At 37.9% G+C, this 20,250-nt stretch overlaps 1 protein-coding gene across 1 annotated transcript in view; it reads left to right on the forward strand.

Annotated features, from left to right (window-relative positions):
• The first annotated feature begins 377 nt into the window (after positions 1 to 377).
• sel1l.S (SEL1L adaptor subunit of ERAD E3 ubiquitin ligase S homeolog) overlaps positions 378 to 20,250 on the forward strand; it is a 40,033-nt gene continuing 20,160 nt past the window's right edge. Inside the window, exons 1-10 of the mRNA XM_041574401.1 lie at positions 378 to 612; positions 1,926 to 1,954; positions 4,136 to 4,421; positions 10,522 to 10,695; positions 13,537 to 13,642; positions 13,900 to 14,062; positions 16,334 to 16,387; positions 16,465 to 16,524; positions 16,611 to 16,692; positions 18,749 to 18,903. Of these exons, the coding sequence (XP_041430335.1) occupies positions 531 to 612; positions 1,926 to 1,954; positions 4,136 to 4,421; positions 10,522 to 10,695; positions 13,537 to 13,642; positions 13,900 to 14,062; positions 16,334 to 16,387; positions 16,465 to 16,524; positions 16,611 to 16,692; positions 18,749 to 18,903 (1,191 nt within the window). The 5' untranslated portion in view covers positions 378 to 530. The remainder of the gene's footprint in view (positions 613 to 1,925; positions 1,955 to 4,135; positions 4,422 to 10,521; positions 10,696 to 13,536; positions 13,643 to 13,899; positions 14,063 to 16,333; positions 16,388 to 16,464; positions 16,525 to 16,610; positions 16,693 to 18,748; positions 18,904 to 20,250) is intronic.

The following is a 20,250-nucleotide window of genomic DNA, read 5'->3' on the forward strand; positions in this document are numbered from 1 at the left end:
GGTGCCATAGAAAGTCACTATTTAGTGGGCTGGTGGAACTGTTTGGGCCTCTGTGTGGGCTGATTGGGCCTCTGTGTACCTGAAATACCAGGGCCTATTTTAATTCTCAGTCCGGACCTGCGGCCCCTCATGAAATTCTAAACACGCTAAGTGAATTGGGTTTACGATCTGACTTCAAATACAAAACCCCCAAAACACATACAAAACTATAATTCCCGTGAGTCTCGTAGGCTCAGGCCAGTGGTGAAGCATGCTGGGGATTGTAGTTTTTTTAGCCACCGCCGGCTGCACAACCAATTAGAGAGGGCCATGTAGCCCAATCCAAAACAAGGCAAGTCATAAACGGAACTTGCCGTTCGCAACTCTGATTGGTTGGTGTGTGAGCTTGCTCTGTGACTGGTCCAGGTAGATGAGTAGCGATCGCCGATTGGTTACTGAACTGTGCGCTGTTGGCTGACTGGGAATGTTTAGGCCTGGGCCGTAGCCTCGGACTGTCACACGGAATTGCAGGGGTCTGGGCTGCGGGAGGAATGGGGGGCAGGACTGTGCGCATTCTGCTGTTGCTCGTTTGCTACTGCGGCTCCCTGGAGGTGTTGTCAGGACTCGCCGCAGGTGAATGAGACAAAAATGAGGGTCCCAGTGATTGACAATCTGTAGTTAAATAGGGAGAGAGCAGGGTAACGGTGGGTAAATGGGCACAAAAAGCCAATTGAGAGAACGTAGATACGTGAGTGAGGGGCAGAATGGGCCAGAGGGTAAGGTGATTGTAATGGGGAGTGACGTACATTAACAGCAATGTGCAGAGAGAGCGATTATCTACCCCATGTCTCTATAGGCACAGATGATCCAGTCCGGGATTTCTTTTAAACCAAGTTGCTCTGTACACGTATAGGTAACATGAACTGAGTGATCCAGAAGACCTGGTGCGGAATTAGAAACAGCAGGAGAAATGCTGGGAAGTGAGAAGCCAACACATTAGAAGATATTATAAATGCAAAGTCAGAGCAATGTAGCAAAGCTGCTGATCAAAATACAGTCATGAAAAAAAACTGACTCCTGATTCAGTGGGGCTCATTTATCAACACTGGGCAAGTTTGCCCAAGGGCAATAACTCATGGCAACCAATCAAATTGTTGCATTTATTGCTTTTCCTGCAGCTGGCTGAAGAAAGTCAGTCACTGATCGGTTGGTATAGGTTACTGCCCATGGGCAACTTTGCCCAGTGTTGATAAATGAGCCCCAATGTTTTGATTTTAATTTGCAGTAACATTTTCAAGCTAACTTCATCACGCACAATTTTGGAGCGAAGGGCACATTTACCACAACCTGCACATGTACATGTATTACACATTTTTAATGATTTTAACGTTTATTTGTAAAGCCATTGCTATACCCTGCACTGATGGTCTTTGCTATATGCACCATGGAAACAATGTTCCAACAGTCCGATCTCCCTCCAGTCAACTCTTGTTCCCACAATGCCTTACATGTTCTGTTTACAAAGATATGGCACAATGGTTAGCACTTACAAGCACTTGCAACTCCATCTTGGAGCCAGTAAGGAATTTTCCCCCCTCTGAGGCAAATTGGAGAGGCTTTAAACTTAGTTTTTTGCCTTTCTCTGGATCAACTACTAGCCGTTAGGTAGGTTATATAGGTAGGACAACCCTGATGAAGCCCACGCAACACTATGAAAACCAAAAGGCATGTTAATTGGTGTTTTATAAAATTAGCCATGTGTGAATGTGATAGCCGCCTTGTATTTGTAAGCTCTGTTGGTTCAGGGAGTGATGCAGATGATGAATAATATATGGAATGATTTATTTGGAAACAATGTATGAAGAGGAAGCAGATTTGTGTCATGTTTTTGCATTTACCTTTCCTCAAGTCTCATATATGATGTTTCTTTTTTCTCCTGTTTTCAGATATTCCAAAGGGTAGTGATGATCCACAGGTGAGTCTTCAATTGATTCTGATTTTTTTTACTTCTAATTTGTGGTCATTAAACCCTTGTGATCTCCGATTTGCTTTTTACTGATTCCTGTGGAAAGTGCCAGCTGTAGATTTGTATTTGTGATACTCTTCAAAAATAAAAAGTTTTATTTATGCAGTTATAGGGGCAGATTCATCAAAGTGTGAGATTCGAACTCAACACAGAAAAACGCACTCACTTTCTATTCATTCCTATGGAATTTTTAGAATCTTATTTATCAATGGCGTTCACCATTTCATAAATATGCTTTTAGAAATCCCATACGAATGAATAGAAAGTGAGTGAGTGGTAACTTCTTATCTCACACTTTTATAAATCTGTCCCATAATGTACAGTATATTACATGCAGTTATAATGTATAATAAATGCAGTGGGTTTAACTAACAACAGGGAAGTGGACAGATATGTATTTGTGTTGGAGAAGGCACATTTACCAGGTGTCGGGTACTCTCTAGCCAAATAGTCAGGTAATTTAATCTACGTATGAGTACATTTTCTGAAATTCATCTTTACACAAGGTGCTTTATGGAATCTGGTACTTGAGTATTAATGCATTTTTAAATCAGTGGAAATTTTAAGTAGTTTGCGTTTGTTTTGCAAGGTTTTTATTCTGTAAAGTTTATTATGTACTTCAACTAAATTAAATAATAATAGTGTAAAAGGTGGCATACACAGCTAAAATAGGAATGAAACTGATTTACTGTATATTGTTTCCGGCCAAATGAGCTGATCAGAGAGGAAATAAGGAGAAACTGTTACTTCTTTCCCTTCTGCATCTGTCTATGCTTCACCTACACATTAAGAAAAGTCTTGCGCAGATACAGTTTTCAGTTTATACAGACTTATTGCAATCTAGTGGTAGGTCAGAACCGATGCCGCCCAAAGTCGCATGCATACCCAGACAGTATGGTAATTAGGGCAGAATCTGAAAAACTGCAAAGCGGATCTAAGCATAAACAGGTATGGGATCAGTTATCCGGAAACCCGTTATCTAGAAAGCTTCGAATTACAGAAAGGTTGTCTCCCATAGACTCCATTTTTTCCAAATAATCCAAATTTTTAAAAATGATTTTCTTTTTCTCTGTAATAATAACAGTAGCTTGTCCTTGATCCCAACTAAGATATAATTAATCCTTATTGGAAGCAAAACCAGCCTATTGGGTTTATTTAATGTTTACATGATTTTCTTGTAGATGAAAAATACAAGGGGGGTTGTGGGAGCACTCCAGGCTAAAAAAATAAGTTTAAATACAATGGACAATAAGTAGAAAAAGAAATAAGGACCGCACTGCTCACCGTTCCCCCCTCGATTCAGGTGCACAGTCCAACAGTGTCCCCACTGTGAATTCGACAAAAACTCAGGAAAAAAGACGGCACTTCTGAAAAATGGGATTTATTGGGGTTCCTGCTAGTAAACCTTACGCGTTTCGGGAGTTATCCCTTATGACTAAGGGATAACTCCCGAAACGCGTAAGGTTTACTAGCAGGAACCCCAATAAATCCCATTTTTCAGAAGTGCCGTCTTTTTTCCTGAGTTTTTGTTAAATACAATGGAATTGCAACTGATTTATACGATTAATCAATGCACATTCCCTGGTACCCTGTCTCACAAGTAATTCAGTGTGTGTATATATATATATATATATATATATATATATATATATATATATATATATATATATATATATATATATATATATATATATATATATATATATATATATATATATACACAGGTGCATGTGTTTATAAAAACAGGTGTTTTTATTTACAAAGTTATGATCATAAAATTGGTAAGCCACCATACCACTTCAAGGTAAACCCCATACGGTGGTCCCTATCTGTTTACCTCTGGTCATAGTATAAAAGTAACATTCCTTTGGTTTTAATCAGAGGTCTAGATCCTTCCGCGCCACTAACTGTTGCAGCTTTTAAGAGAGAGAAATTGCCCAAACTTGTAGATTTAAGGCTATAACGATCCAGATTACAGAAAGATCCATTATCCGGAAAACCCCAGGTCCGGAGCATTCTGGATAACCGCTCCCATACCTGTATAGCGACCTTAAGACAAGTAAAATATACTTATGAGGCCAGTGTTCTTAAATATAGTTATAACATAATGGTTTTCGTATTCTCTGTAAGACATCAGAAGACCATGAATCAGTATACCCCACTGGAGACCAAAATATGGAGGGCAATATGCTCCCAGATGCAGAGGAACAGGACATAGATGGAGCCATATTTGATGAAAATGAAATTCAATTGGACCTATCTGTGCACCCAGACTTGACTTCAGAGGAAAATTCAAAACCTTTTGAATTACCTACCATAGAGCTTATTCCAACAGAAGACTTTCAATCTGAAGATGAAAATGAAAGAGAAGAGATCGAACAAAAGGGAGCACAGACCATGAATCTTCAAAAAACAGGCAAGTGTTTGTATACATTATAGTATGTGTGTGTGTGTGTGTGTATATATATCTATCTATATATATATATATATATATATATATATATATATCTATATCTCTCTATATATATATATATATATATATATATATATATATATATATATATATATATATATATATATATATATATATATATATAATATATATATATATATATATATATATCTATATATATCTATATCTCAAAAGCATCAAAAAACCAACTCACAGGATTTTTATACTGCAAAGAAAAATCTATTACAACTTTGTGAGCTGAAACGTTGTACAGGTATGGGACCTGTTATCCAGATTGCTTGGGACCTGGGGTTTTCCGGATAACGGATCTTTCCGTAATTGGGGTCTTCATGCCTTAAGTCTACTAGAAATTAATTTAAACATTAAATAAACCCAATAGGCTGGTTTTGCTTCCAATAAGGATTAATTATTATCTTAGTTTGGATCAAGTACAAGGTGCTGTTTTATTATTACAGAGAAAAGGGAAATCATTTTTAAAAATTTGGACTATTTGGATAAAATGGAGTCTATGGGAGACAGTTATTCCGTAATTCGGAGCTTTCTGGATATCGGGTTTCTGGATAAGGGATCCTATACCTGTAATAAATTGATTTTTCTTTGCACTATAAGTCCTGTGAGTGCGTTGTTTTTTTTTAATTTTTTGATGTTTATCTACTTGTAAGTTTTTGGAGTGCACCAGTATATAGTTGGATAGATATTATATATATATATATATATATATATATATATATATATATATATATATATAGATGCAATCAGAAGCACTCACGGTTGCAGTGATCAAAGTATCTCTTTTATTGGAGTGTCACAAACTACCCCACATCAACGCGTTTCGGTTCTCTCAGAACCGTCGTCAGGATGCACCCAGTGGTCATCACATGATGTATAAATACAAACATCCACCAATCAGTGTGAAGCATCAATTAAATATTCATGTCAGTGAACCAACATATCATTAAAATGTTAATCACAGTTCCAATACCCATTGAAAACATATAAATAAGTGATAAAATCGTATAAAAACTGTAACAACGTGTTCCTAGAATTGTCATAATAGCGTGAGGTATAGTGTCCCCACTAAACATTGTGCATACAAGTATATGTGATAAAACCTTTTTATATAGTTATAAATTTTTAAAAACATAGTAAACTGGGTTGTCATAGATGCCTCAAAGGAATAACCACTAAATTGGTTCAAAATTTCTCAAAAGGTGACCACTTAAAAAAACAATGATGCCGGTAAAAACTTTGTTACCGGCAAAGCTGCATATACATCCCAGCCAACCTACAGATATTCGTTCACCTTGAGGTGTAAATCATCAAAAAGACAGACCTCTACCCAGCAGAGAGGCTTCACCCTGTGTCAGTACATGTTTGCTTAGATTAAAAATTACATGTTCATCTTTCTCGGTGGTCTCCCTCGGCGGTTTGTACCCCCCCCTCCTGGTATGTTTCCTTTTCCTTTGACATCCCCTAAAAAATTTTTTTGTTAAAGTTGTTTAAGGTCTTAGTTTTTTACCTCTATTGTCTTCTGACTATACAAGGGTCAGAGACAACAGAGGGGTCACTAGAGTTTGAGGTAAGGGTGATTTTTTGCCACAATTCTTTGAAAATTGTTTTAATACTTGTAATGTTGAACTATAAATCGGGTTGGGGGGATGACCTCAGGAATGGACCCATTTAAGTAATATGTCAGGCCAAATAACCACTCTAAATAACCATTACTAGTTGGGACTAAAGAAAATGCCCGTTAGGTATATGGATTCGGGGTATCTTGTATGGAGTAGAAACATATATACAAAACAACCTGACTGTTAATTTAATTTAATTTATTTTTTGAGATGATTTACACCTCAAGGTGAACGAATATCTGTAGGTTGGCTGGGATGTATATGCAGCTTTGCCGGTAACAAAGTTTTTACCGGCATCATTGTTTTTTTTAAGTGGTCACCTTTTGAGAAATTTTGAACCAATTTAGTGGTTATTCCTTTGAGGCATCTATGACAACCCAGTTTACTATGTTTTTAAAAATTTATAACTATATAAAAAGGTTTTATCACATATACTTGTATGCACAATGTTTAGTGGGGACACTATACCTCACGCTATTATGACAATTCTAGGAACACGTTGTTACAGTTTTTATACGATTTTATCACTTATTTATATGTTTTCAATGGGTATTGGAACTGTGATTAACATTTTAATGATATGTTGGTTCACTGACATGAATATTTAATTGATGCTTCACACTGATTGGTGGATGTTTGTATTTATACATCATGTGATGACCACTGGGTGCATCCTGACGACGGTTCTGAGAGAACCGAAACGCGTTGATGTGGGGTAGTTTGTGACACTCCAATAAAAGAGATACTTTGATCACTGCAACCGTGAGTGCTTCTGATTGCATCTATTTGTTCTCCTTTGAGGAGCACCCGGGACTTGATTCATTGAGGGTGAGTGCCGGTGAAGCATTTGATTATATATATATATATATATATATATATTTATATATTTATATATATATTTATATATATTTATATATATATTTATATATATATATATATATATATATATGATGTAAGGATCAGCACACTCATTTGTAGAAAAGCAAAGTGTATTTTATTTCAACACAGCATTGTGTCCAATAAATAAAATACACTTTGCTTTTCTACAAATGAGTGTGCTGATCCTTACATCACCTGTATCATTAATTTGATGCTGCACCTCAAACTCATACAAGTATCGAGTGCTGATACCCACAGGACGCATATATATATATATATATATATATATATATATATATATATATATATATATATATATATATATATATATATATATATATATATATATATATATATATATATATATATATATATATATATATAATTATATATATAATTATAGATAGATAGATAGAATATAATAAAGGGAATAAGTAGGTGGAAAAAATTAAATATCTTGTGTAAATATAACAACAGGTTTCTCTGGTTCAGGGGTTGCAACAAGGTAGATTTGAAATTGCATTTAATTTGTGAGTTGTTAAACACCAAGTAAACCCTAGTTGACTGGGGAGGGTGGTTACCACTGTGTTTACTGGAATTCTCCAGTGAATTCAGTCATTACATATTTGGTCCCTGGGCTAGCTCTGCTTTTTAGAAAAATGCCTTGGTCCAGGGTTCTTTCTATAGCAGAATCATAACACAATCTTAAAATAAAATATTTTTTAAAATAATTTTCAACAAATTATTTGTGTTCATGTGTATCTCGTTTGACTCAGGAGTCGCAGGATTTATTTGTACCAGGAGAAGGAAATATCAGCAAATCTTTACCCTGCTGTTCCATGTGTTTATTCCACAATAGGTCCATATTAAAGGAACAGTTCAGTGTAAAAATAAAAACTGGGTAAATAGCCTGTGCAAAATAAAAAATGTTTCTAATATAGTTAGTTAGCGAAAAATGTAATGTATAAAGGCTGGAGTGACTGGATGTCTAACAGAACAGAACTCTACTTCCTGCTTTGCAGCTCTCATCAACTTTAAAACATGGGACACAATTGTTCAGTGAGTTTGCAGTTGCTCCTCAGCATTCAGCTCAGATTCAAAAGCAACAGAAATGACCTATGTGCCCCCCTCAAATCACTTTATTTTTTATAGTTTATTATTTTCCTTGCTCTTTCTGCCTCTTCCCATCATTGAAATAAAGCTACAATTCTAATAAAGTTGTTACTTTTTATTACTTTTCTTTCTATTTAGGCCCTCTATTATTGATATTCTAGTCTTTCATTTTAATCACTGCCTTGTTGCTAGGGTAAATTGGACCCTAGCAACCAGATGTATACTAACTAATTTTTTTTTAAAAAGAAATTGATGTTACTGGGCCTTTAAGGCTTCCTTTAATGTTGCTACACTATCACTCCCTTCAAACACTTTTTTAAGTTCAGTTGTTTTCAGATTGATACAATAGTTGCTAATACTCCAGAGATGCTGCTGAGAAATGTATCAACTAATGTTGCAAAATTGTAGCAGTTTAGAGTCTGCGCCTGAATTACTGATTGCTCAAAATTTTAAGATGTTGTACCGTGTTAGCCATTGAAAAAATGCAGAAAATGTACATTTTGGTGATACCTTTTATTGGCTAACTGAATAAGTAACAATTGCAAGCAATTGTGTGCTCCGAAAGCTTGCAATTGTTACTTATTCTGTTAGCCAATAAAAGGTATCACCAAAATGTACATTTTCTGCATGATGGCTCAAAAGTTATTGGACAATCTGTCCAATGACAGCCTGAAGTCTTGAACTCATGGACATCACCAGATTCTGGGTTTCCTTCTTTAATGCTCTGCCAGGCCTTTACTGCAGCGGCTTTCAGTTGCTGTTTGTTTGTGGGCCTTTCTGTCTGAAGTTTAGTCTTCAACAAGTGAAATGCAGCTCAATTGGGTTCAGATCAGGTGACTGACTTGGCCATTCAAGAATATTCCACTTCTTTGCTTTAATAAACTCCTGGGTTGCTTTGGCTGTATGTTTTGGGTCATTGTCCATCTGTATTATGAAACACCTCCTAATCAATTTGACTGCATTTAGCTGGATTTGAGCAGACAGTGTCTCTGAACACCTCAGAATTCATTGGGCTGCTTCTGTCCTGTGTCACATCATGGATAAACACTAGTGTCCCAGTGCCACTGGCAGCCATGCACGCCCAAGCCATCACACTGCCTCCCAAATGTTTTATAGATAATGTGGTATGCTTTGGATCATAAGCTGTTCCACTCCTTCTCTATACTTTTTTCTTGCCACCTTTCTGGTAGAGTTTGATCTTGGTTTCATCTGTCCAAAGAATGTTTTTCCAGAACTGTGCTGCCTTTTTTAGATGTTTTTTTTTTTTTTTTTTTTTTTTAGCAAAGTCCAATCTAGCCTTTCTATTCTTGATGCTTATGAGTGGCTTGCACCCTGCAGTGCACCCTCTGTATTTACATTTTAATGCAGTCTTCTCTTTAGGGCTAGTCCACACGGGGAGATAGCGACGCCTCGCCAGGCTTTTTCAGGCGACTGTTGAAAAGCGCATCGCCTCGTGTGGTTAGCACAGGCGTTTTTACATAGGCGCCCATACAAAACTGTCGCCTGCGCCGGTCGCGGCGACTGTCGCTGCGCTTTGTCGCCGCAAACGCGTCGATATCTCCCCGTGTGGACTAGCCCTTATGGTAGATTTATCGATGTGCTCTGATAAACTTCAATCACTCTTTACTGCTGTACTGCAAGTTGGAGTGATATCACCCCCTCCTTTTTCCCCCTCAGCAGCCAAACAAAAGAACAATGGGAAGGTAACCAGATAGCAGCTCCCCAACACAAGATAACAGCTGCCTGGTAGATCTAAGAACAACACTCAATAGTAAAAACCCATGTCCCACTGAGACACATTCAGTTACATAGAAGGAAAAACAGCAGCCTGCCAGAAAACATTTCTCTCCTAAAGTGCAGGCACAATCACATGACTTGGGGCAGCTGGGAAATTGACAATATGTCTAGCCCCATGTCAGATTTCAAAATTGAATATACAAAAATCTGTTTGCTCTTTTGAGAAATTGATTTCAGTGCAGAATTCTGCTGGGGTAGCACTATTAACTGATTCATTTTGGAAAAAAACATGTTTTCTGATGACCGGATCCCTTTAACTTTTCCTTTGAAACAAACACTTTTCAGTTTTAACGGTAAAAAAAAAACTATGCTGCGGCTTTCCCTCAGCTGAAATGATAAAGTCGAGAATTTCTAACTTTTCTTTTTCTAAAATACTATCTTAATTAATTTATATTCCTTGAGTGATTTAAAGTGGAAATATTGCTCTAGCTTAAAATTGATCTGTCATGGCTGATACCTTAGCAACTCTGACTTATTTATCATATCGCTGATTCTGCTATTAAAATGTTGAAATGCCTTTTCCAGTGGTAAACATTGTAACTTAGAATGTTTAATGTATTCCAACAGGCATCCTGATGCAGCTTGTTAATTTAAGCTTTTTGCCGTTATTTGTAATATTCTAGATCCCCAAATCCTAGCCTTGGGAGGCACTGCTGAGGGAGAAGCATGTCGTTTTCCATTCCTGTTCCTGGATAAAGAATACACTGAGTGCACAACGGATGGGCGAGAAGATGGCAGACTTTGGTGTGCAACCACTTATGACTACAAAAGCGACTTGAAGTGGGGGTTCTGTGAAAGTGAGTTCTAAATGTACTAGCTTTTGTGCTATTTCATGTGTTGGTTTTAATCTTCACTAGTGAATTGAGGCACAAACATTTTCTTAGTATGTTGCAAAATGCACATGTTTTTATATATGTAAGATGAGGTACAGCTTCATAAGGGTCAATTAATTACCCCACCATAGTATGAAAAGTGCATTTGTGTACAATTTTTTTACCCACAATACAGCATATTTTTCCATAATACCAGCTTCAATGCATTCGCCAGGGCAAGTGGAGTCTGACACATTTGCGACTGATGCACTTGCATTGTACTTGATGAAAGTCAGACGCAATTGTGATGAAAATGCCTGTTGGTGTTGTTTCTGGTGTTAGTTATGTGTGTATCCTATTCTATCGTCACTGTGGGAACCCTGAAGCTGCCGCCTGGTTCAGAGGTGATCGCAACAGGATTCCCCTGCACAATTGCATGAAATTCAGAACAGGAGTGGCAAGGACAGCTGGTGCAAAGCACAACTATAAAGAAGTGCAAGCAGCACATTCTGATGCAAGTAATTTAACAAGTAGCAAATATAGTGCCCCTGCAACTGTGCTTGCAATAAATGATCCATCATGTTCTGAGACGCCATCTCTTTCAAGGCAGTAAATATTCAACCTGTATTATGAGATGATCCTTATTAAAGGAGAACTTAACCCCCCCAATAATAAAAAAACCCCTACATAGTCCCCCTCCTGCTTCCCCCCGCATAGGTGATTACCCCTGAAAGTGCCCTTAATTCATTACTCGTGTATTGGTGCAGAGTAAGGACAACGTTGAAGTAAAGTAGGGGGTTCTTCACAGTCAGGACAGTGAGGTTGTGGAATGCACTGCCGGGTGATGTTGTTATGGCTGATTCTGGTAATGCCTTTAAAGGAGAATTCAACCCTGTATAAAAAAAACTCTGTACATCCACCCCAGGTAGACACCCCCCCATCCCTCCTAGCTTGGGGGCAGAATTGAGGGGGTCTACCTGGGGTGGGGTGGTACGGGTTTTTTTTATACAGGGTTGAATTCTCCTTTGAGTGGTTTGGGTGATTTCTTGGATAGACATAATATCAAAATTCTATAGTTAGTATAGATACGGGTATACATCATTTATGTGAGTAGGGAGGGGTGTGTATATTTATGCTGGGTTGAATTTGGAGGGGTTGAATTTGATGGACTTTGTCTTTTTTCAACCCGATTTAACTATGTAACTATGTAACTATATATTTACATAAAGATCCTGTATAACCTGTTCTCCGGTATAGTACCGAAGGCAGGTGTATATGAGGAAACAGCACCCCCAAGCGGAAGTATTTTGCAGTCCAATGAGCTTGAAATTCCCCACCTGTAAAACTCTGGGATTTAGTCTGTGTGCCATTCCCTTACTGGGTTTTCTACCAATACACCTTCAAAGAAAAGGTACTCACTCTAACCTGGATTGTCTGCCTATATCTGGAACAGTTGTTTATACATTATGATCGACCAAGGTCCTCTATGCTTGGTTGTGTTGCCAGCAATACAAATGGGGTACTGCTAACGTGAATTTGGGTGAAGGGTGTTGTTCCTGGCAAGCAAGTGAAATCTGGAGTATGTTGAGTGTTTCATAGCGACAGACTAGTACTGAATTCAGTATCTTTAAATATTTACATGGTAACTATAAAATATAACAAGACTCGCTTAATGCAGTGGAGGAAACAGGGAAGTGATTAAACCTTAAATGTTGTATCTATAATTTATTCTAGTCTTTCTGTGAGTATGGGATGCACAGCTGTGCATCATTCATATGTTTGAGGTAGAATGTAATGGTAATAGTTGCACTTTGAGAGAATATCTATTATCTTGGGCACACACATTAGCTCATTGTAGAATATTGTGAGAATGTTAAACAAATGGAAATATATAGTGGGACTGAACCTTCAACTATAACCAAGGACTGTGGTGCAAGACTATGCACTTAAACAGCCAATGGTAGGCCTAAAAAAAGTGTTTTAAAAATGTTTTTGCTTATAGAGCTTCTGCTTAATGGGATTCTGTCATGATTTTTATGATGTTTTTTTTACTAAATTACACTGTTTACACTGCAAATAATTCACTCTACAGAATAAAATTTAATTCCTGAACCAGCAAGTGTAATTTGTTTTTTTTTAGTTGTAATATTGGTGTGTAGGCAGCCATCTCGGGTCATTGTGCTGGTCATGTGCTTTCAGAAAGAGCCAGTGCTGCACTATGGAACTGCTTTCTGACAGGCTATTGTTTTTCCTTCTGAATGTGTCGCAGTGGGACCTGGATTTTACTATTGAGTGCTATTCTTAGATCTACCAGGGAGCTGTTATCTTGTGTTACGGAGCTGCTATCTGGTTACCTTCCCATTGTTCTGTTATTAGGCTGCTGGGGGGTGATATCACTCCAACTTGCAGTACAGCAGTAAAGAGTGACTTAAGTTTATCAGAGCGCAAGTCACATGACTGGGGGCAGCTGGGAAACTGCCAATAGGTCTAACCCCATGTCAGATTTCAAAATTAAATATAAAAAAAATCTGTTTGCTCTTTTGAGAAATGGATTCCAGTGCATAATTCTGCAGGAGCAGCACTATTAACTGATGCGTTTTGAAAAAAAAACAAAACATTTTTTTCCCATGACAGTATCCCTTTAAACAGTGATGCTTGTTTACTGATTAAATGCCTTATATTAACAGAGATACCAAGCTGGGGCAGGATTAGAAAATCTAGCAATCCTTTCTTCCTAGTTAGATCACAGTTGGCTTGGCATTGATCTGACAGTTGACTTTTATTTATTGAGTCCATGTCCTAACCTTAGTTCTCTCCTCTGTTAAGCTGAAGAGCAATCCAATAAGAGACGTCAGATGCTGGAAGCAGAGGACCTTTACCAACTGGGCCTGAAAATACTTAACGAGAGCAGCAAAAGATCACAGAAGAAGGAGTAAGTTGCCACATATGTAAATGCAAAATCTTGGTTTCTTGTGATCCATAGGAATGAATATCTATTATGTAAGATGTCTGCATTGTACAGAAGGATGGTTTAGTCCTATTTATTCATCTAAAACAAATATTTAACTATGGGAGCTGTTGAACAGAATTGGCTGCTTGTTTGAACCTGTACAGAGATTCAAACGTTGCCTGCACTTTTTTTTTTTTTTTAATTTTCCTCAGTACGTAAAATCTTTTCTGTCTCTTTAGAGCCTTCCAGTATTTTATTAAAGCATCTGATATGAACCACATCAAGGCAATGGAGATGGTGGCCTATGCATTGCTCTTTGGAGATCCTATAAAACAAAATATCCCTTCTGCTAAAGAACTTCTGGAATCACTGGCAGAGCAAGGGTCACCCCGTGGTCAGATGGTAAGATATGAACTACTGATCCAAGAGTGTGATGAACTGTCTCTTAAAGGTAAGGGCACACAACCAGTTTGGGCGAGATTAGTTGCCCCTGCCACAAATCGCCTCTACTTTGGGGCGACAATGTCCCTGAACTGCCTTCCCGCCGGCTATAATGAAAAATCGCTAGCGGGATGGCACTCGCAGCGCTTCGTTTTTGAAGTTGCCTGGAGTTTTGGCACTCGCAGCGTTTCATTTTCAGAAATTGAAGCCCCATGAGTGCCATCCTGCTGGCGATTTTTCATTATAGCCGGCGGGAAGGTAGGGGAAGGCAGTTCGGGGACATTGTTACGCCACAAAGAAGAGGCGATTTGTTGCAGGGGTGACTAATCTCTCCTAATCTGCCTGTCTGTCCTTACCCTAAGAAATATTCCTTGGTGATAATGTCATGCCTTTTTATTGATTGGATATTAGGAGTAAAGGTATCTCTAAGGCACAGGGTCTGATAACAGAGAAAGAGAGAGAGAGACTGATGGTGAAGGGGCCAATGACAGCCTTAGGGTGTCCTTAACAGGAAGAATACACTACATTGTTAGAGACATTAAAGGAATTGTTCAGTCTAAAAACAAAAACTGTTTAAATAAAAAATATTTTCAATATAGTTAGTTAGCCAAAAATGTAATGTATAAAGGCTGGAGTGATTGGGTGACTAACAAAATAGCCAGAACACTACTTCCTGCGTTGCGACTCTCTTGGTTTACACTGATTGGTTACCAGGCAGTAACCAATCAGTGACTTGAAGGGGGGGCTCATGTGTCATAACTGTTGCTTTTGAATCTGAGCTGAATGCTGAGGATCAATTGCAAACTCACTGAATAGTTATGTCCCATGTGGCCCCCCTTAAAGTTGCTGACTAACTCAGTTATAGTAGTAGTGTTCTGGCTATTATGTTAGACATCCAGTCTTTATACATTACATTTTTGGCTAACTAACTATATTGAAAAGTTTTGCAGATAGCAGGGCATTGGCAGGCCCTGGGAAGTGTTAAGTTAAGTGAGGTGTGCTGCTAGGAGAATAACGTAATAGTACTGGTTTTTAAAGTTCTTAACATTATAGTAAATAAAGTGCATGGAGGTGGAGGGGAGAGTGAATCTCACTGTTTTTTTTTTTTTTTTTAAGAAGGGTTACTTTCTTTTTGCTAAAGTACTCTTGTTTCCTGACTCTGAGAGTGTACAGATAGATTGAGTGCAAAAAAATGTGCACTTATGAGTCCTATATCATTTGTGGGAGTTAATTTTATTATTAACATATATTTTTAGAGCGCCAACATATTTTGCAGCGCTCTAAAATAAATGTGTATAAAAAAAAACATAGCTATAGAAAGAACATATAGAATTACATAGATAGATAGAGCATACAGAATTACATACATAGCAAACCAGTAATCAATACAAAAGGTTAAGGCGACCCTGTGCAAAGTTTGAGATATTTATCACAAGTAATAAATCAAAGTAGACCTAAGGGCTAGTCCACACGGGGAGATAGCGACGCGTTTGCGGTCGCGGCGACAAAGCGCTGCGACCGGCGCAGGCGACAGTTTTGTATGGGCGCCTATGTAAAAACGCCTGTGCTAACCACACGAGGCGATGCGCTTTTCAACAGTCGCCTGAAAATGCCTCGCCAGGCTTTTTCAGGCGACTGTTGAAAAGCGCATCGCCTCGTGTGGTTAGCACAGGCGTTTTTACATAGGCGCCCATACAAAACTGTCGCCTGCGCCGGTCGCGGCGACTGTCGCGGCGCTTTGTCGCCGCGACCGCAAACGCGTCGCTATCTCCCCGTGTGGACTAGCCCTAATGGCCAAAAGTTTTTGGTGTTAACAAGCTATAATACAATTACTGGAATCAAGCAGTGTAGTGAGGCTGCAGTAGGTTGGTGTATATAGCAGTATATAGGTGAGCAGAATTACTAGAATTAAGTAGTTTAGAGAAACTGCAAGAGTGTGGTGTATATAGCAGTAAACAGAGTTCACAGAATTGGAATTGGTTTACTTTAGTGAAGAATCACTTTTTGCTCAGATCGGAGATCTGAAGAAAGGCTAAAGAAAGTAAAAGCCGGTTTGCTAAAACATAACAGTTTCAGCTGCTTGTGAATTACAATGATTGTTTTATTTTACAATAAACTCTAAAAAAGTATGTTCTATATGGATTGTGTTACCTTGTCTACCTGCTGTAGGAATGGTTCCAATCTTTTTTGCCCTTTTGATGCTTATTGGTATTTCTGTTTTTTAAATTTCAGGCTCTTGGCTTTTTATATGCTTCAGGTCTGGGTGTAAATTCCAGTCAAGCAAAGGTAACTAATACTGATATAACAATGTCAAGTTTCTTGTTCTTAATTGTTTTCATTGACTTTTTGTTTTGAAACCACAGGCTCTTGTATATTACACATTTGGTGCACTAGGGGGTAACCTTATCGCTCATATGATTTTGGTAAGTCAGCCATCTTCAACATTTTTTCCATAATATTATCAATAATTTGTTTTTCCTGAAATGTATTTTTGTCTTGTTCCTTGTAGGGCTATCGATACTGGGCTGGAATTGGAGTGTTGCAGAGCTGTGAATCCGCTCTCACACATTATCGGCTTGTTGCAAACCATGGTGATTTTTTTGTAGTTTATAAAACTTGTATTTAAAATGGTTTGTTTGTAATTGAAGGAAAGCGGTGAGGCTTAATTGCAAATCATTAATATATAATTAACTGATTTAGTAGTCTTAGGCTTAACTGGTGTTTGTCAGAAAAGGTTTTTTCTTTTTTTTTTTCTTTAATATGTAAAGTCTGCTATTCTTGCCTTGCCTGCTAATCAAATATATATATATATATATATATATATATATATATATATATATATATATATATATATAGATATAGATATAGATATAGATATAGATATATATCCATGCATAGGGATGTTACCAAATATAATTGCTTTTTAAGGGCACTAGTTTAAGTTTTAGGAAGGATTACAAACTTATACTTTGGGGTCATTAATAAACAGTGGACAAATTTGCACCTGTGCACTAACCCATGGCAACCAATCAGATGTTTGCTTCCATTCTGTCTGCAGCTGGCTAAAAAAATCTAATCACTGATTGGTTGAAATGAATTACTGCCCAGGTGCAAATTTGCCGAGTGTTTATAAATCAGACAGATTGACATGATCATTGTTACCTTGTTCTGAAAAGCACACAATCTAGTCAGTATGTATTTATTTTTAAAGCTAAAATTAAGGATGATTCAGCTCTTCACTGATCTCATTCTTTTACTTATTTAATGGAGAACTAAACCCTCCTGCCCAACAGTCCTCTTCCTGCTTCCTTTCTGCGTTACTGTCAAAAGTGTCCCTATCTTTGTACCTGCTTTAAAAATTAAGCGTTAAGCAGTGGGTGTGGCGGGCACTGTTTTTGGATTTACTTCAAAGAGTGACACTGCCATGTCACCACAAATTATGTAGCCGACCTTCATTGAATGACATCTGAGTTACAGCTCTCTTAAAGGAACAGTTCAGTGTAACAATAAAAACACTTAGGCTGTGCAAAATAAAAATATAGTTAGTTAGCCAAAAATGTAATGGATAAAGGCTGGAGTGACTAAATGTCAAACAGAACAGAATATAACTTCCTGCTTTTCAGCTCTCTAACTCTGAGTTAGTCAACGACTTTAAGGGGGGGTTTTAATGGGTCACAACTGTTCAGAGAGCTTGTTATTGATCCTTCACATGCAGTTCATATTCAAAAGCAAACAGTTATGACCCATGTGGCCCCTTCAAGTCACTGATGAGTCATTGGTTAGTGCCTGGTAACCAATCAGTGGAAATTAATTGGCTTCTGAAATCAAAGATTAACTGTGACTTGCATTTAAAGTTCTCGAGTTCTGTTTGGCCAAAATCTGGAATCTTGGTGGTTGAAACCTAAAAATTAACTCTCAAACAGGCTATTTAAAAAGGGTGCTCAACTGACCTTTCTGGAAGCAGTTTTGCCAAGTGCTTCAGGTTGCCAGTCTAGGTGATGTATCACCCCTTAGCTCTTTTTAGAGTTCGTAAGGAGTTTTCTTTTACCCAAGGCAAGGCGTCACTTTACCCGTGAGCCGCATACACATGTAAAAAGATTTGGGGAGCAACACAAGCATGAAAAAACTTCCTGCGGTAGCCCCTATGTGGACTGGTAGCCAACAGGAGATTCTGTTTGGCAGTTTTTCTTTCAAACACAGACCAATCGGCATTCCGGTTTAAAAAAAGGCAGTAATTTATCGTGACAGGCTGTTAGACAACCAGGTCTGATGTGTTTCAGGAATAGCTCCCCTTTTCATAGGCTATGTAGCATGTAACATCATTGCATTACTTTCTAAATGTTGTAACAACTACAGGAGAAATGAATCCTGTCTGCTCAAACGATAGAAGTGGGACAGTGCTTAGGTCATTCTGCAAAAGTAGGTTTTAGTTTCTTGTCTGGCCCGTTGTACATGAATTATTGCATATAGAGGCTGCATTTAAACCCAAAAAATTGGGTGGTTTTCTGAAGTTAAAAGAGTGGTGCAAAAAAGACACATAAGACCCGTTGTCTGTATAATCTTTATATTATTAAATATTTTGCTCTAAGCCGAATTAGCAGTATTTAACATTTACTATTCTTAATCTTCTCTTTTCTTTCTTCTCAGTTGCTAGTGACATCTCACTGACAGGTGGCACTGTTGTACAAAGGATTCGCCTGGCAGATGAAGTGGAAAATCCAGGCATGGCTAGTGGAATGCTTGAGGAAGATTTGATCCAGTATTACCAGTTTCTGGCTGAGAAAGGAGATGTCCAGGCTCAGGTTTGTAAGATACTTATCACTAGCATACACCTGAATGGATGTACATGGGATCGTTTATACAAGCTCTTGAATTTGGATGCTTTTGTTCTAACTATAATATAATAACATAGCTCTAACATAGCTCTAAAAGACTAGAATGTTTAATAGGCCTTCTTTTAAGCCTCCTCCTGTCTCCTATAACCTAAAACTGAGGGCACACGGAGTGTTGGCTCCGCCACTCTCGGCCTGCATTTTTTTCTAAAGGCAGAGAAACTGGTAAGTACAGCGTCCACTTGAGTACAGCGGATCCACATCTATCCGCTTGATGAAATAACGCAGGCTGAGAGCAGCAGAGCCAAGACTCCTTTGGGGTTATGTAAGAAGGGGGACACTAGGGGGCAGATTTACAGAGGGTCGAATATCGAGGGTTAATTAACCCTCGATATTCGACTGCCGAAGGTAAATCCTTCGACGTCGAAGGATTTACCGCAATTAGTTCGATTGAACGAAAAATCGTTCGATCAAACGATTAAATCCTTAGAATCAAAGAATTTTAATCCATCTATCGAACATTTTTTTTATACGACCAAAAAAAGCTTAGAAAGCCTATGGGGACCTTTCCCATAGACTAACATTGAGGTTCGGTAGGTTTTAGGTGGCGAAGTAGGGGGTCGAATTTTTTTTTAAAGAGACAGTACTTCGACTATCGAATGGTCGAACGATTTTTAGTTCGATTCGAAGTCGTAGTTGATGGTCAAAGTAGCCAAAAAAATCATTTGAAATTCGAAGTTTTTTTTTATTCTATTCCTTCACTCGAACTAAGTAAATGTGCCCCTAAGTTTGCCCAGGAGCAGTAACCCGTAGCAACAGGAAGCATTGACTGGTCACCTGTTAAAAAGCAAACGGCTTATTGGTTGCTATAGGTTACTGCTCCTGGGCAAACTTGTTTTTTTTTTTATTACATATAAGAGCTTGTGCTTTTTTGTTCTCTTTTCTGCGTGTGAGTGTGTGTTATTTTCAATTAAGATAGAGTATATGTTGATCTATGCTGGGAGTTCTAGTCCAGCACCATCTGGGCACCCAGAGTTAAGGTGACAGAGCTTCAGTAAATATCATAACATATGCAAAATGTCCTCCAAACTGCTCGGAATGTACAAAATGTGTTTAGGGAATTGCATACATGTTGCTTAGAATGTTCTCACTTCTATTATAATCCTGCCTGGGCTTCATCTGTAATCTTTAATTTTATAATGTATCATTACTAATATGCATATTTTAATATGGATATCCATATGTTACCTCATTTGTCATTCTTTTCATGATATAATACAGATCATATAATATTTTTTAAACAAATAAAATGTTTAC

The sequence above is a fragment of the Xenopus laevis genome, chromosome 8S (assembly GCF_017654675.1).
Source record: "Xenopus laevis strain J_2021 chromosome 8S, Xenopus_laevis_v10.1, whole genome shotgun sequence".
Classification (NCBI taxonomy): domain Eukaryota; kingdom Metazoa; phylum Chordata; class Amphibia; order Anura; family Pipidae; genus Xenopus; species Xenopus laevis.